The sequence below is a fragment of the Schistocerca piceifrons genome, chromosome 9, assembly GCF_021461385.2.
Source record: "Schistocerca piceifrons isolate TAMUIC-IGC-003096 chromosome 9, iqSchPice1.1, whole genome shotgun sequence".
Lineage (NCBI taxonomy): Eukaryota > Metazoa > Arthropoda > Insecta > Orthoptera > Acrididae > Schistocerca > Schistocerca piceifrons.
Genome location: NC_060146.1, coordinates 223,708,099 through 223,722,203, shown reverse-complemented (window position 1 = coordinate 223,722,203; position 14,105 = coordinate 223,708,099). Strand labels below are relative to the sequence as shown.

Below are 14,105 nucleotides of genomic sequence, written 5' to 3'. Positions count from 1 at the left end.
GCAGCGGCTTTCACTGTCCCAAAACAGAAGTGAAATGGGTGGGGTATGGAATGGTAGGTGGCAGTCAGGGGTAGCAGATGGCAGTGCACTGGTGGAGCTGATGCAACCAGACTGTGGACCCAACCACTATAAAATCGCCCACACAAAGGTGAGCATGTTGGGCCAGACGCACTTGGCAGGTGGCATGGGGGGGGGGAGGGGGGGCTGCCCAATGGGTAGACCTGTGAGTAGATGGCTAAAGCCACCCATTCACAGGCCAACCCGTCGGCCAACATTCACCCCCATCCCCTCCCCTCCCATAAGCAGGTCGCCAACCGATGTGATTGTGTGTGGGCATGCTACAGATGCGTAGCAGACATTAACTGTGACCAGTCACATGGCAGCTTTCACTGTGACAAAACAGAAAGGAAAAGGGCAGAGTTGGGGTGGCAGGAAGCAATCAGGGCAAGCAGGTAGTGGTGTGCCACTGGAGCCAACACACCTGAGCCAAGGACCTAACCACTGTAAAATTGCCCACAGAAAGGCGAGCATATTGGGGTGGACCCGCTTGACAGGGGGGAGGGATTGGCCAACCAGTCAGCTAACCCCCGCCTCCCTATGAGTGGGCTGTCGACCTGTGGCAGAGTTTGACTGCGCCCAGTCGTGTGGCAGCTTTCACCTTGTCAGAACAGGACAGGAAAGGACAGAGTGTGGAATGGCAGGTAGTGGTCGGGGCTAGCAGGTAGCGATGCATCGGTGGAGCCGACGCACTGGACCACGGACCCAACCACTATAAAATTGCCCACATGAAGGCGAATGTGTCGGGGCAGATCCGCTCGGCAGTGGAGTTGGCAGACTGTTTGGCTTCTGAATGGTTAGCTTTAGATAGGGTGTGTGATGCAGGCAGCAGTCAAAGGTACTGCACAATGTTTACGACTTGGTTGGACACAGAGACTGACAGTTGTTTTCCTCTCATTATGAGAGATGAGGGTTTTACACATCTAACAAAATTTACAGCAATTAGTTCGGTGGAAAACATTAAGAATTGGAAGTGATTGATAAGGCATAAGGATAAGACTTCATATTTTCCTCTGACTGTACTCATTATTACAATATAAGCTACTGCAACCACAGTCTTAGATCATTTTCAATTCCTTACTGGTGATGAAAACAAAGCAGCAGTCAACATTCATAAAAAGAGTAGAAATGTAAGCCGCTGTGGTTGCGTCAGCCTTTGTTAGACACTGATGCCGTGTGTGCATATTGCAGTAAACAGTACAATAAGTGGCATATACGAAGTCCTTTAAAGAACTGTACGAGACTATGGTGCTGCAGCAAATACAGTTACGTATAAGGATAAGAGTATAATGGAGGCAACAGCTGAAGTGACGTAACATTATTTACACCTTCACTAGACAAGGTCTTCTGCAGACGCAAGCAAACTCAGCCTTACTCTAACCTAGGGTGTTTTTAGAAAGGAAATTTCTTTTGGCAAGTGTGTGTCTTTATTTTCACAGGATAGTAGGGCGTTAATGCAGCAGTAACAATATGTGCTAACAAATAATTTGATTGGCAAGATGAATAATCAGAGCTGGCGAATCAGGTGGAAGGACACACGCAGAGGAAAATTGTCTGAAAGTACTGTAGAGCACAATACATCAGACATGCATCTGTACATGCTTTCAGCTGAGGTCAAGTCGAGAATAATACAATGGAGGCACCAGTAAAAGGGATCACACATTAGTTACAGCTCAACTGGACACGTTATTTTGCCTGGTATCGACAAACAAAGCATTACTCAAAATAGTGTAGGAATCATTTTAGATGGGAGCCATTATTTTTGACAAGTAGAAAACGATGGCGTTACACAACAGAAATGAAACTTGCTAACAAGTAGTTTGGTTGGTGAGATGAGGAAACCGAGTTTGCTTGTCGATGTATGGATTTATCCAGAAGAAAGTCCTGCGAATTACTGGAGAAGGACGACAGAGTTACAGTGGAAGACACTGTTGCTATACCTGATGCAGAACACTTGAACACGAAAGCCCAGAACCACCAGGTGGTGAGCTGGACTGCAGCATCCGGTGTGCAGTTTGTTTCAAAGCGCTAGCTCACACCCAGCAAAGCAACTACCCGAGTTTCATCAATACAACGGGGATATTATTGTTTGTCGTTTGTTATGTTAGCGTGTGGTGAATAGCTCAGATATTTAAAGTGCAATCTCTGAGGCGTGCTGAAAAGTAACGGTTCCGAATTTCTCATGTGTAAAGTCTTACAAATTTTTCAATAAAACAAACTTCATTTACATTTCCCATCTGTAATCCTCATGTCTACATACTTATTTCTCAACATAGTCAGCCCGGCGATGAACATGTTTCTCCCACCAGGAGGCTATTTTGTTGATATCATCACTGTAGATTATTTGATTTTGTTGATAAAACCACAACCTCAGCTCTGTTTGCAACACTTCCCCACTGTCAATGTCAAATCCTCAAAGGTGTACTTCAAGTTTTGGAAACAGATGAAAATCGGATGGGGCCAAATCAACATTGTAGGAGGATGATCGATGACAATGAACCCAAGGTGACGAATTGTTGTAGCGTGTAACATGGCGCTGTATAACACGTGTATCTCATGCACCGAGGTAGTCACGTTACAAAGCGCCATGTTACACGCTACAATTCGGAGCCCTCTAGTGTCAGAGGGTTGCAACTTGCGTCAGTGAAGCGGGAAAGCCGACTGAGTTATATGCACGACATATAATGCCTCAACCAATCTTGTGAACAGCATAAAAATTTCGGAGGAAATAGTTTCCAGCATGCCCTCATAACTGTGCTTCTAAACAGATGCAACTTAAACGTGCTTTGCAGAACTTCGAAATATAGAAAGGTTCAAATGACTCTGAGCACTATGCGACTTAACTTCTGAGGTCATCAGTCGCCTAGAACTTAGAACTAATTAAACCTAACGAACCTAAGGACATCACACACATCCATGCCCGAGGCAGGATAAGAACCTGCGACCGTAGCGGTCGCTCGGCTCCAGACTGCAGCGCCTAGAACCTCACGACCACTCCGGCCGGCGAAATATAGGAAGGTTTGATAGCATAATTCTTTACGTTTGTCATGTACTGACATAGCCACGTTACACAGCGTCGTAAAGAACTGTGCGATCGAGACCTTTCCATATTTCAAAGTTTTGTCAAACCTGAATGGTCGTGTGCTGGTGTAAACCGCTGCCAGCACGCCGGTTGGGAAAGAGGCTGCAAGAAGATCGATAATAGGCGCTGAATCAAGTGCGTCTGTCAGGAGAGAGGCCAAAGACAGACTCGCAAGCAACGAGCCGACAACGCCCTCTCCACCGCCAGTATTTAGATCGCTGCTCCGGACCGGAGAGCCCAGTCAGTCACAGACCGTCAGCCCAGTCGCATACAGAGTCAGTCGCAGTTGCAGTCAGCTCAGTTACATAGTTGACATCTATCAGTTCACGTCACCAGCTACAAGAGTGTAGTGTGTATAGCGGGACTTGTACTTCGCCAGCAGTGAGGTTAAAGTGGACTATTATGGAAGAGCTTGTACCACAACAACTTGATTAAAGATAAGAAATTTCTTGTTCTTGTGAATGAAGAACCCTGTTAACACAACTGTGTGCAGTTGCATTGTAGAAAGAGGATACCGGCCACTAAACGACAGCCTCTCCCCCGCTTCTCCTGGAACAGAACTCTATAGTGTCAACGACTACACAAAATGTCAACTGCTTCTACCATGGATGCATTTTTCCATCAGGTAATGGTTAACGTACATCGCTATCTTTCCTAATGCTGCACATAATTATTACATTATTATTGCTTGCAAATGCTGCACTCACACATAGTTCTTCATAATTATTAAATATGAATTCTGGACAGCAACCTCCGATATTGAATAATTAATGCCCTGTAACAGGGAAACACTTGCGGACTGCTTCGCTCTCTTTGTTTATCCATACCTATAAGATCTCAAGGTGAATGTACAATCAACAATTCATTATACAAATATGACGCAATGATAAAAAAATCGAAAAAATGGGAGCTGAAGATCAGAAGATATCCAAGAACCAAGTACAAGGTGACAATTGTTGAACTATAGGAGAGAACAAAAACGTAAACTAGTTGCAAACTACGGCGTGCAAACACTTTATTGAACATGTAAACGTCATTACGGATATTCCGATTTAGATTATGACATGTTCGATATGCCTGCCATCGTTGGCGACGATGTGGCGCAGACGAATAGCGAAATTCTGCATGACCCGTTGAAGTGTGGGAATATCCATGGCGTCGATAACCAATGGTTATGCGGTTATTGATGTATACCTTGTCCTTAATATAACCCCACAAAAAGGAGCCGCACGTGTTCAGATCCGGAGAATACGGCGGCCATTCGAGGCCCATGACAGTGGCCTCTGGGTACCCCAGAGCCAGAATGCGGTCCCCAAAGTGCTCCTGCAGGACATCAAACACTCTCCTGCTTCGAAGGAGTCACCTTGTCGATATCAGGGTGACTTTGGATAATGGAGATGAAATCATCTTCCAAAAGCCTCAAGTACCGTTCGGCAGTCACCGTGCCATCGAGCAATATCGCATCGATTATTCCGTGACTGGCCATTGCACACCTCACAGAAACTCGTTGAGGGTGAAGAGACTTCTCAATCTCGAAATGCGGATTATCAGTTCCCCCAAATGCGCCAATTTTGCTTATTGATGAACCCATCCAAATGAAAATGGATTTCGTCGCCAAACCAAATCTTGCATGCGCGTACTAATTCCTATCAAGCCCCGTGGCCAACCGTGCAGTTTGAACGTCCTAACACAACCGTTCAGAAGTTATGACGATTTTATTTCATATAGTTCAAAAATTGTCACTGTGTATTTGCTTGTAATACACTCACTGATTATACACACTATTCGACTAAACAGTGTTCGGTAACTTACTAGTCGACATTAGTATGGAGGTGTGTCTATCCTTCGCTTTTATGAGGGCTTCAGTTCTGTTTGGAACACTTTCAATGAGGTGCCTGAATGTCTGTGAAGGAATGGCAGCCCATTATCCTGCGAGGGTACTGATGTTGGACGCTGGCACCTTGAATGAAATCGATGTGCTAACTCTTATATCATTGTGTTGTGCTCGCGGTCTTGGGCAGGCAAACTTGTTACAAAAATATTACTGTCCACAAACTATTACCTGCCTGATGCTACTTCATGACGTGGTGCACTGTGATGCTGATACAAACAGTCACAGGCCCTGAACCGTTCCCCTACTGCACACAGCAGACAATGCCTTAAACTGTGTTCATACCTTTCCGCATTTAGCCTGTTTTTAAGCACAATGACAGAAGCACACCCTAATCGTGAAAAACATCCCGACAGCGTAACACCACCTCCTTCGTACTTCACTTTTGGCGCTACAGATGATGGGAAGTAACGTTCTCCAGGTATCCCAACCCAAACCTTCCATCTAATGGCCACAGTGTATATAGTTATCGTCCACTCCAAATCTCTCGCTTCCAACCACCCACTGTGCACTGGCACCACAGTTTACGCCACTACAAGCGTCACCCAGCATCGGCTACGCAAATGCGTGGCTTGTGAGGAGCTGCCCGGCCACTCTACCCCATTACTTTTGACCCTCTACGCGTATCCATTGTGATAGGTGGCACGTTTGCAGCCAAGCCTCTGCGTCGATGTGTTACTCAGCTGACCTCCAATGACTGGGCTGCTGCGTTTGAAGCTTCGAGCTCTCCTGACCAATTCATTCTGCTGTTACTGCGTCTCTGCTGGCAACACGACACTCCCTGCGCCCTTTTATACTGGCGGGTTCGCCTCTTGCGACGTTACATAGCGGTGTCTGGCTACTTGTGATTAGATATTGTAACATAAAAGTCTCGTGAAGGGTGAAATCGCTGTTTCGATTCTCAGTGATATAAACGTATTTTAACTTTTGTTTAAATTCTATATTTGTCGTCAAATGGAAATGTTTATTAATTAATACTGATCGTGTTCTGTTGTAACAACAACGTCTTTTAATTTTTCATCACTGTTTCTGTATTCTTTCTGTGAATCTTCTATCGGATGCAGTTAGACGGAGAATCTGCACGCTTTTCTGTGCAAGAACGTGCCGTACTTGATGTAGTGCATCGCAGGAGTTGGATCGGAATGGGAGATCGAATTGCTTGACCACCCCGCTTCCTCTGATCTGGTACCTGTTGATTTTATGATCTGGTACCTGTTGATTTTATGATGGTGGCATATCAGATGTCTAGTGAGCGTGACACCAATTCCCGACAAAGTAACACTGCTCCCCAGGATACGGGTAGGGTCTGAAGAGGTTCGTGGGATGTCTGGTGTACTTGATGGAGTGCATCAGGTTTTTCTAGGTACTTTCAGTGCGGATCCACCACATCTTTCAACTCGCTGCAGGACTTAGTGAATGCTGCGAGCGGTGGGCTGATGGATGGGAGCGCAACTTGCGCATGACAGAAATTTTCTACCTCCACTGATTTATTTCATGTCTGTAGGCAACTGAAGTCCTGATTTCTCGTAATATATGTTGTGCCTATATTGAATACGCTGGTTGTCATTTCGAACACCTTTTGTATTGTACGACATTGAACATACGGTACATTGTCTTTGCTGAACTTAAGGCGCGTGTGCATTGACAGGCCATGTCGTTCCTGACATTGCAAAGCTTTCTTTGGTTCTGCATTCCTTCCAAGGCCACAAGTTCCTGTTCCAGGCGTTTTGTATCTCGACTCCTTTATCAGCATCTTCAATTCGTGCACGCCTTTCCCAGATCAATAACACTGCTGAACCTCTGGAAAACAAAAAGTATTTTATTCTCTATTTCGCGCCTGGCATTTTTATACGAAATTTTATTTTACTGTGAATACTAGAATTTTCTTGTGATTAGTAATTAAAAATAAAGACACGTCGTTTTCGTTAAAAGTCCGCCTCTGTATCTGGCTGCCGTGTGGCAGGCCCGGGTTGGAATCCTGGCACTTTTCCCTGATGAGGGGTCTGGGACAGGGCGCACTCAGTCTGGTGTTCCCAGCTGACGATATGCTTGAGTGGGAAACATCGCCTCCAAAGTATTCGAAGCCAATAAGGGTCGGGGGTCGGGCAGACGGTGTGCTCAGCCCGAGCCTCTCCATGTTGCATCCAATGACGTCCTTGGCAGAGGATCACAGGGCCGTCGCTCCCGACAGACCTGAACGTGGAGCTTTGCTTTCTTGCTTTTATTTCGATGTTCCTTTTAAATATTTGGTAATTAACATTTCCATTTGATTTTCGTCTCTTTCTTCTATCTCCAAGTGTTTCTGTTGGCCTGTTATGGTGCCGTTGAGATCTGATGCCATCTTTCCATTGGTCGACCCAGTGATGTTACATCGTTGGGGTGGTAGTCTGTCAGGGATTTTAGAGTCCTACTTTGAGCACAGTCGTCGTAGATGTTTTCCCCACCAGTATTGTTTGTTCTTTACAGTATCTGTGGTGGGTTCCATTTTAACTTCCTTAAACACGCCTTCATTCCTTTAGAGATCCCATCTGGTGTAGCCAGCTGTTCGTCTCAAGAATGTCATTCCACGAGAAGTTAGTCTTTTCGAGTATTTTGGCTTTTCTCTCCAGGCTTCGCTGCCCTAGCACACCTCTTGCCTAGGTATTTTTTTTTCAGTCATCACTCTTCTGATGCGGACGGCGACATATTCCTCTCCTATGCCAACCTCTTCATCTCAGAGTAGCACCTGCACCGTACTTACTGAATTATTTCCTGGCTGTAATCCAACCTCTGTCTCCCTCTACAGTTTTTACCGCGGACGCTATTCCTCAACGTTTTAACCGGTGTCTTATCACCCTGTTTCTTCTTTTTGTCACTGTTTTCCATTGATTGCTTCCCTTTCCGATTCTGCGGAGAAACTCTTCATTCCTTCACTGAACATAATTTCCAACATTCTTCTGTACCACCACATTTCAAATGCAACTTGTGATCTGAGTCTATATCTGCTCCTGGGTACGCCTTACAATCCACTATCTGATTTCGGAATTTCTGGCTGACCATGATGCAATCTAACTATAATCTTTCTGTATCTGCTGGCCTTTCTGAAGTATACCTCTTTCCCCTGAGTATTAGATTGTCATCTCCCTTTAGGTACGGAATTACTGTTTCAATATGTGAGGATATACTTTCTGTATGTCATCATCTTCCGCTTACGACGTCGGCATGTATACCTGAACTATCGTTGCCGGCGTTGGTGGAGGAGAGCAGCTCCTGTCACTGAACTGTTCACAGTAGCTGACTCTCTCCCCTACATTGCTATTCATAACGAATCCTACTCGCTTTACGCAGTTTTCTGCTGCTGTTGATATTATCCTAAACGCGTCTGACCAGAAATTCTTGTTTGCTTCCCTATTCTCCTCACTGGCCCCCACTATATCTAGACTGAGTCTTTGCATTTTGTTTTTCAGATTTTCAGCTTTCCTGCTACATTCAAACTTCCGACATTCCACACCCCTCCCCCCTCCCGATTTGTAGAACGTTATCCTTTCACTCGTCATTGTCTTTTCCTCACGGTCACTTCCCCCTTGGTAGTCCCCTCCAGGAGATCAATCTGAGGGACTGGTCCAGAATCTTTTCCTGATGGAGAGATCATCATGACACCTTTCACTTAGAGGCCACATCTCTTGTGTCTTCGATGCAGTCGTTTCTATTGTATTCTGCATCCTAATTTCATTAATCACTGCGGAAGAAGGTGAACACATGTTACAGCATTGTCACTGCGTACAGGGAGGGAGGGGTCAGGGGGAGGAACAGTTCAGAGACGGTAATTATTTGTACCAGAAAGTACCATAAAGTACCATCTGTGAGACAATGGTCTGAGCAGGCAAGTCTGTTTCAGGAAAGTTGTTGTCCACTGTGTCCTGACCTGAATCCAATGGAGCACCTAGGGGACGAGTTAGAACGTCGACTCGGCTCCAGACCGTCTGCTGCCTAATCTGGTTTCAGTTCTCGAAGAAGAATGGGCTGCTATTCCTCTGCTAACATTTAGACACCTGATTTTATCTTGGAACTCTTCCATTTGGTCCGTATTTGCATAGAAAAACAGTTATATCAAAAAATTGAGTTCACCTTGATGCAAAACACCTTGTTATTCGTTTATTTCTTTACTGTCCCAAACTAGTTTCGGCGACAAATATCACCATCATCAGTGAGTTTTATTAATCAAAAAATGTAGAAAATGGCATGGTTATACAAACACAGTAGCACATTTTTACTATTCGTTCTTTCGAATATAGTTTTCTATGGATACTTTCATACTACCTTCTTTATTGTATGTTGCAGCATGTTTTAAGCAATGATTGTCGCTGTCTGCCACATATTTTCTGTGCGCTTTATTTCTGTTGCCGTTTGCCGGCCGCGGTGGTCTCGCGGTTCTAGGCGTGCAGTCCGGAACCGCGCGACTGCTACGGTCGCAGGTTCGAATCCTGCCTCGGGCATGGATGTGTGCGATGTCCTTAGGTTAGTTAGGTTTAAGTAGTTCTAAGTTCTAGGGGACTGATGACCACAGCTGTTAAGTCCCATAGTGCTCAGAGCCATTTGAACCATTTCTTTTTGGCCGGTTTTTACTCAACGAACATCATGTCATCTGGAACCAGCGGTTTCCACAGCACTACCGCAACTCCAAGTATATATTGCTGACATACGAAGTTCACCTTTTAGTATTTTGTATACTAACAGCCACTCACGTGGTTGCAGATGACATGATGTTCGCTAAGTAAAAAACGGCAACAGAAAAAAGCGCACAGAAAATATGTCGCAGACAGCGACAATCATTGCTTAAAACATGCTGCAACACACAATAAATAAGGTAGTATGAAAGTATCCATAGAAAACTATATTCGAAAAATCGCATAGTAAAACTGTTATAATGTGCTACTGTGTTTGTATAACCATGCTATTTTCTGCATGTTTTAGATTTAAAAAAAAAAAACCACTGATGTTGGTGATATTTGTCGCCGAAACTAGTTTGGGAGAATAAAGAAATAAACGAATAACAAGGTGTTTTGCATGAAGGCGGACTCAATTTTTGATATTACTGGTTTAGACACCTGACTGAGAGTGTCCCCAGCAGACCTAATGACGCCATCACTTGTAGCTGTCCAGACGCTTTTCGTCAGGCCGGGTACACTGTGACTTTAGGAGTGCAGCGGGCGGCCGCCCTCACCCGGGTGTCGCACGCGGTGGTCGGCGACCTTGACGATGGTGATGGGCAGGTAGCAGACGACGAAGGACAGGAAGATGGCCAGCACCATCTTGGTGATGCGCCACTCGTTGCGGCGAGCGCGCACGTCCCTGGCGGCGTGCCGCTGCTGCTGCTGCCCGCCGCCGACGCCGCCCCCGGCGCCGCCCCCAGGCGTCAGCCCCTTGCCGCCGCCCCCGGGGGTGGGAGCCTGCGCCGCCGACTGGTGCGACCGCATCCGGTTCTCTGACCTGCAGCAGATCCAGACGTTGCAGCCAACCGGTCGCCCACACACATGGGTTATGAGACAGAAATGATACTGTTGTCCATTACACGGTTACCAGAACAGAGTGGCGAGAATGAAAATTTTTACAAACAGGGTTTATTTTTTTAAAAAGTATATATTTCTTTACTGTTTTTAAAGCTCTTGGCCCTGTGAAAGAAAAAGGTCTCTCGAGGAGATTCAACTATGAATTATATAATCTCTATCATCAGAGGCACACTCGACTTGGGTAACCCAACAAGTTGGCGGTCGCAGAGCACTTTTTGTCCAAAAATCACGAAACGGTCTACCAACATACCAGTGTCTTGACACAGATATCTATATACTGGGACAGCGTCGTTATAAAAGCTATCGAAATTCGTACCAGCGACGGAATCATCAACCGAGATAGCGGGTACAACCTCAGCAGAGCATGGGAATCAGCACCGAGTCTAATTAAAAAGACGCTCAGCAAAGGAAACGAACGTGCGACTGGGGTGGACGAGGCAAAATTACACCAACGCCACCACATACGGTGACGCCAGCGTCTTACCGAGCGCTGACGTGTCGGCGCGGACCGCGGAGAGAACGCCTCGCGAGGGGAGGGGATTTAAGACGGCCGCCCGCCCTCAGCAGCTCAGTTCGTCAGCGTACCTGACGATGGCGACATGTCTGATGGCCGAAATATTGTGCCTGCTGGACACTATGGACCGACAATACACCCGTGGACTGTTCGAGCAACTGTGATGTCGTTTAGTAGGTGATAAACATTTTGTGAAAAAAGGTCATTCTAAACATTTCTAAAAAGAAGCACATATTTATTAGAGAAACATAACTGCTATTTTATCAATGAAAAGTCAGAGAATCATTACTGGAAAAGAGAAACTCACTATTAACGATATTTTTTGTTATCTTTTCGAGATGGTCTCTTTCCCTTGTTCTGGCGAAACGAGTGTGAACTGCAGAGACCTCTTCATTTGTACTAGGAAAGGGAACAGTATTCTTCCTTTTGGCCCAGATTCATGAAATTAGGGAAGAGGCCAGGCTTAATAGTAGAAGTAAAGGAAGAAAATCAGAAAACTGTTAATTTCTAATTATGACATATGAAAAATATTTTTATGATTTGTTATTCGTCTGTCTGTCAGACGGCATGTTGCGACGCAGGTTTGTTAGGAACAGGTAGACGCATCAAATTGAAATTTATGTCTACGGTCTCACGGTTGTAAAAAAAAAGTTAGATTTGTAAATGAATGCAGTATAAAGGCGATTCTCATTAAAACCTACAGGATACTTCCCGTTTACATTGGTTCAGGAAATTTGACAAGAAGCAAGATCTCACTGCAGCACTAAAGGAAAAAAATCAGAAAATTGTTAAGGTGTGAAAACAAGTATTTCCTCTGTCATTTGTTACCTGACTTCGTGTTTGAAACACTGTCGAAAATCCTGGGATTCCCGTGGCTGGTATCTTGCCAGGGTCGATGTCGATAACAAGCAACAATCGTAGAGACTGACGATTACCGCGCGGGATTAGCCGAGCGGTCTGGGGCGCTGCAGTCATGGACTGTCCGGCTGGTCCCGGCGGAGGTTCGAGTCCTCCCTCGAGCATGGGTGTGTGTGTTTGCCCTTAGGATAATTTAGGTTAAGTAGTGTGTGAGCTTAGGGACTGATGACCTTAGCAGTTAAGTCCCATAAGACTTCACACACATTTGAACATTTGACTGACGATTCCTGATTGAGACACACTGTCTACTGTCTGTATACACAGCCGAGTCTGCTTTAAGCACACTGAGAGCGGGAGACCAACTCGCACCTGGCCAACTGCTTTCAACCTGAGGGCGGCCTACGCTGGCCGAAACACCTCACGAAAAATTTAATGAAAATTGTGGTACACACTGGGTTGTTCAGACATGAACCCACTCCTACGGGCCATTTATTGCTCCTGCTAAAAGCAGGTGGCTGGAATGTGCTGGTGCTTCCTGGAAGGAGCTTGTAATAGTACTTGAATTACGTAACCATTACGGCACCTCAACTCTACCTCTCGATACCAGCAATATTCTACTGTGTTTTTGTAAAGTAGTTAACATGTTTTTGAGACAACATTCAGATTTGATTTCATTAATGTAGAGGTACTTTGATACATCGATATGTTTGTATTGCAATGATATTATTCTTATGTGTATTTTTTCTTTTGTCACTATGATCTTTGTCGTACTTGTAACTCTGATTTTTGGGCGCGTAAGCGATTATTAGTTAGAGTTAGAGAGTCGGACCTTGAGAAAGTCAAGTCTTGGACGTCATGTTGGAAAGACGCATATTGTAGCCAGTTTATAAAATGTGAACTTTAACAGTGAGGAAGATGTTTTCAAGTATTTTTTTGTATTGTGAAGTGATGTTTGTGTGTTACGTGATATTGCAGCGAAACTAATAAAAAAGAAGTGTAACTTAAATTCGGAGTGCTGATTACTTTTTTACATCACCATTGCTCTGCAAAAGTGTAATCTTCAAGAATGGTTTGTGAAGCGCATCTACAAAACTTTTGAATATAGCAGAATAAAACCTAGGCCTCTTTGCATCCGAGCTTGGAATCATCACCACCTAGATTTTCGACGAGCCATGATTTAGCAACGAGACCAGCGTGGGAAATACGAAAAGATGAGTGCCTAGTTTATTCATTATTACATGAAATGACTTTATTAACTGTGCTCTAATGACACCTGCCACATAATCTAACGTTGTTGTTGCCCGAAAATGCAGTATGTAGCAGCGTGAGCAACACCAGAATCATTATTAAATTTAGTTTCTTTGTGTGGTAGGGTTGTTAGAAGCTACAGAAGTTTATTTCGAGAAGACTTACTCTCTGGCCACCTGGTCTGCCGGTTCACTTCCGAGTACGCCTCTGAGAGCTTTAAACCTTGCAGAGTGTATAACCCAGTTTTTGTTTTGCAACATGCTACTCTCATTTCTCTAACTAGGTCGTTGTGGCGGTTCGGAGGCCGCTCTGTGCTCGATGCGGTGGACAGGCGTACTCACTCGTGGACGACCCAGAAGATGCGCGCGTAGCAGGCGACGATGACGACGCAGGGCACGAGGAAGCCCAGCACGAAGAGCGCCGTCTTGGAGGAGCGGCCCGACGTGTCCTCCAGGATGGAGCAGGAGCCCAGCAGCGCGTCGTAGCCGAAGCGGCCTGTCGGGGAACAACAACAAACAGCGCCGCGTGGGCGATTAGCGTCAGCACTGCGGTGGAGGCGCTTGCACGGTGACAGTTACTGCACTACGTGACAAAAAAAAAAACGTAAATTAGTTACAGACTACTGCCTCCACCCACTTTATTCAACACTTAAACTTCACGACAGATAATAATGATTTTATCTTGGAACTCTTCCATTTGGTCCGTGTCTGCATAGAAAAATAGTAATATCAGAAAATTGAGTCCGCCTTGATGCAAAACACCTTGTTATCCGTTTATTTCTTTATTCTCCCAAACTAGTTTCGACGGCAAATATCACCATCATCAGAGGGATTTTTTAAAATCTAAAATATGCAGAAAACAGCATGGCTATACAAATACAGTAGCACGTTATTACATTTTTACTTT

The 14,105-nt window shown here is 45.1% G+C and overlaps 1 protein-coding gene across 1 annotated transcript in view; it reads right to left on the bottom strand.

The window, feature by feature from the left end:
* Positions 1–14,105, bottom strand: part of LOC124717108 (G-protein coupled receptor moody-like) — a 336,472-nt gene that overhangs the window by 32,900 nt on the left and 289,467 nt on the right. Inside the window, exons 7-8 of the mRNA XM_047243820.1 lie at positions 13,541–13,694; positions 10,234–10,499 (exon numbers count right to left, since the gene is read on the bottom strand). Of these exons, the coding sequence (XP_047099776.1) occupies positions 10,234–10,499; positions 13,541–13,694 (420 nt within the window). The remainder of the gene's footprint in view (positions 1–10,233; positions 10,500–13,540; positions 13,695–14,105) is intronic.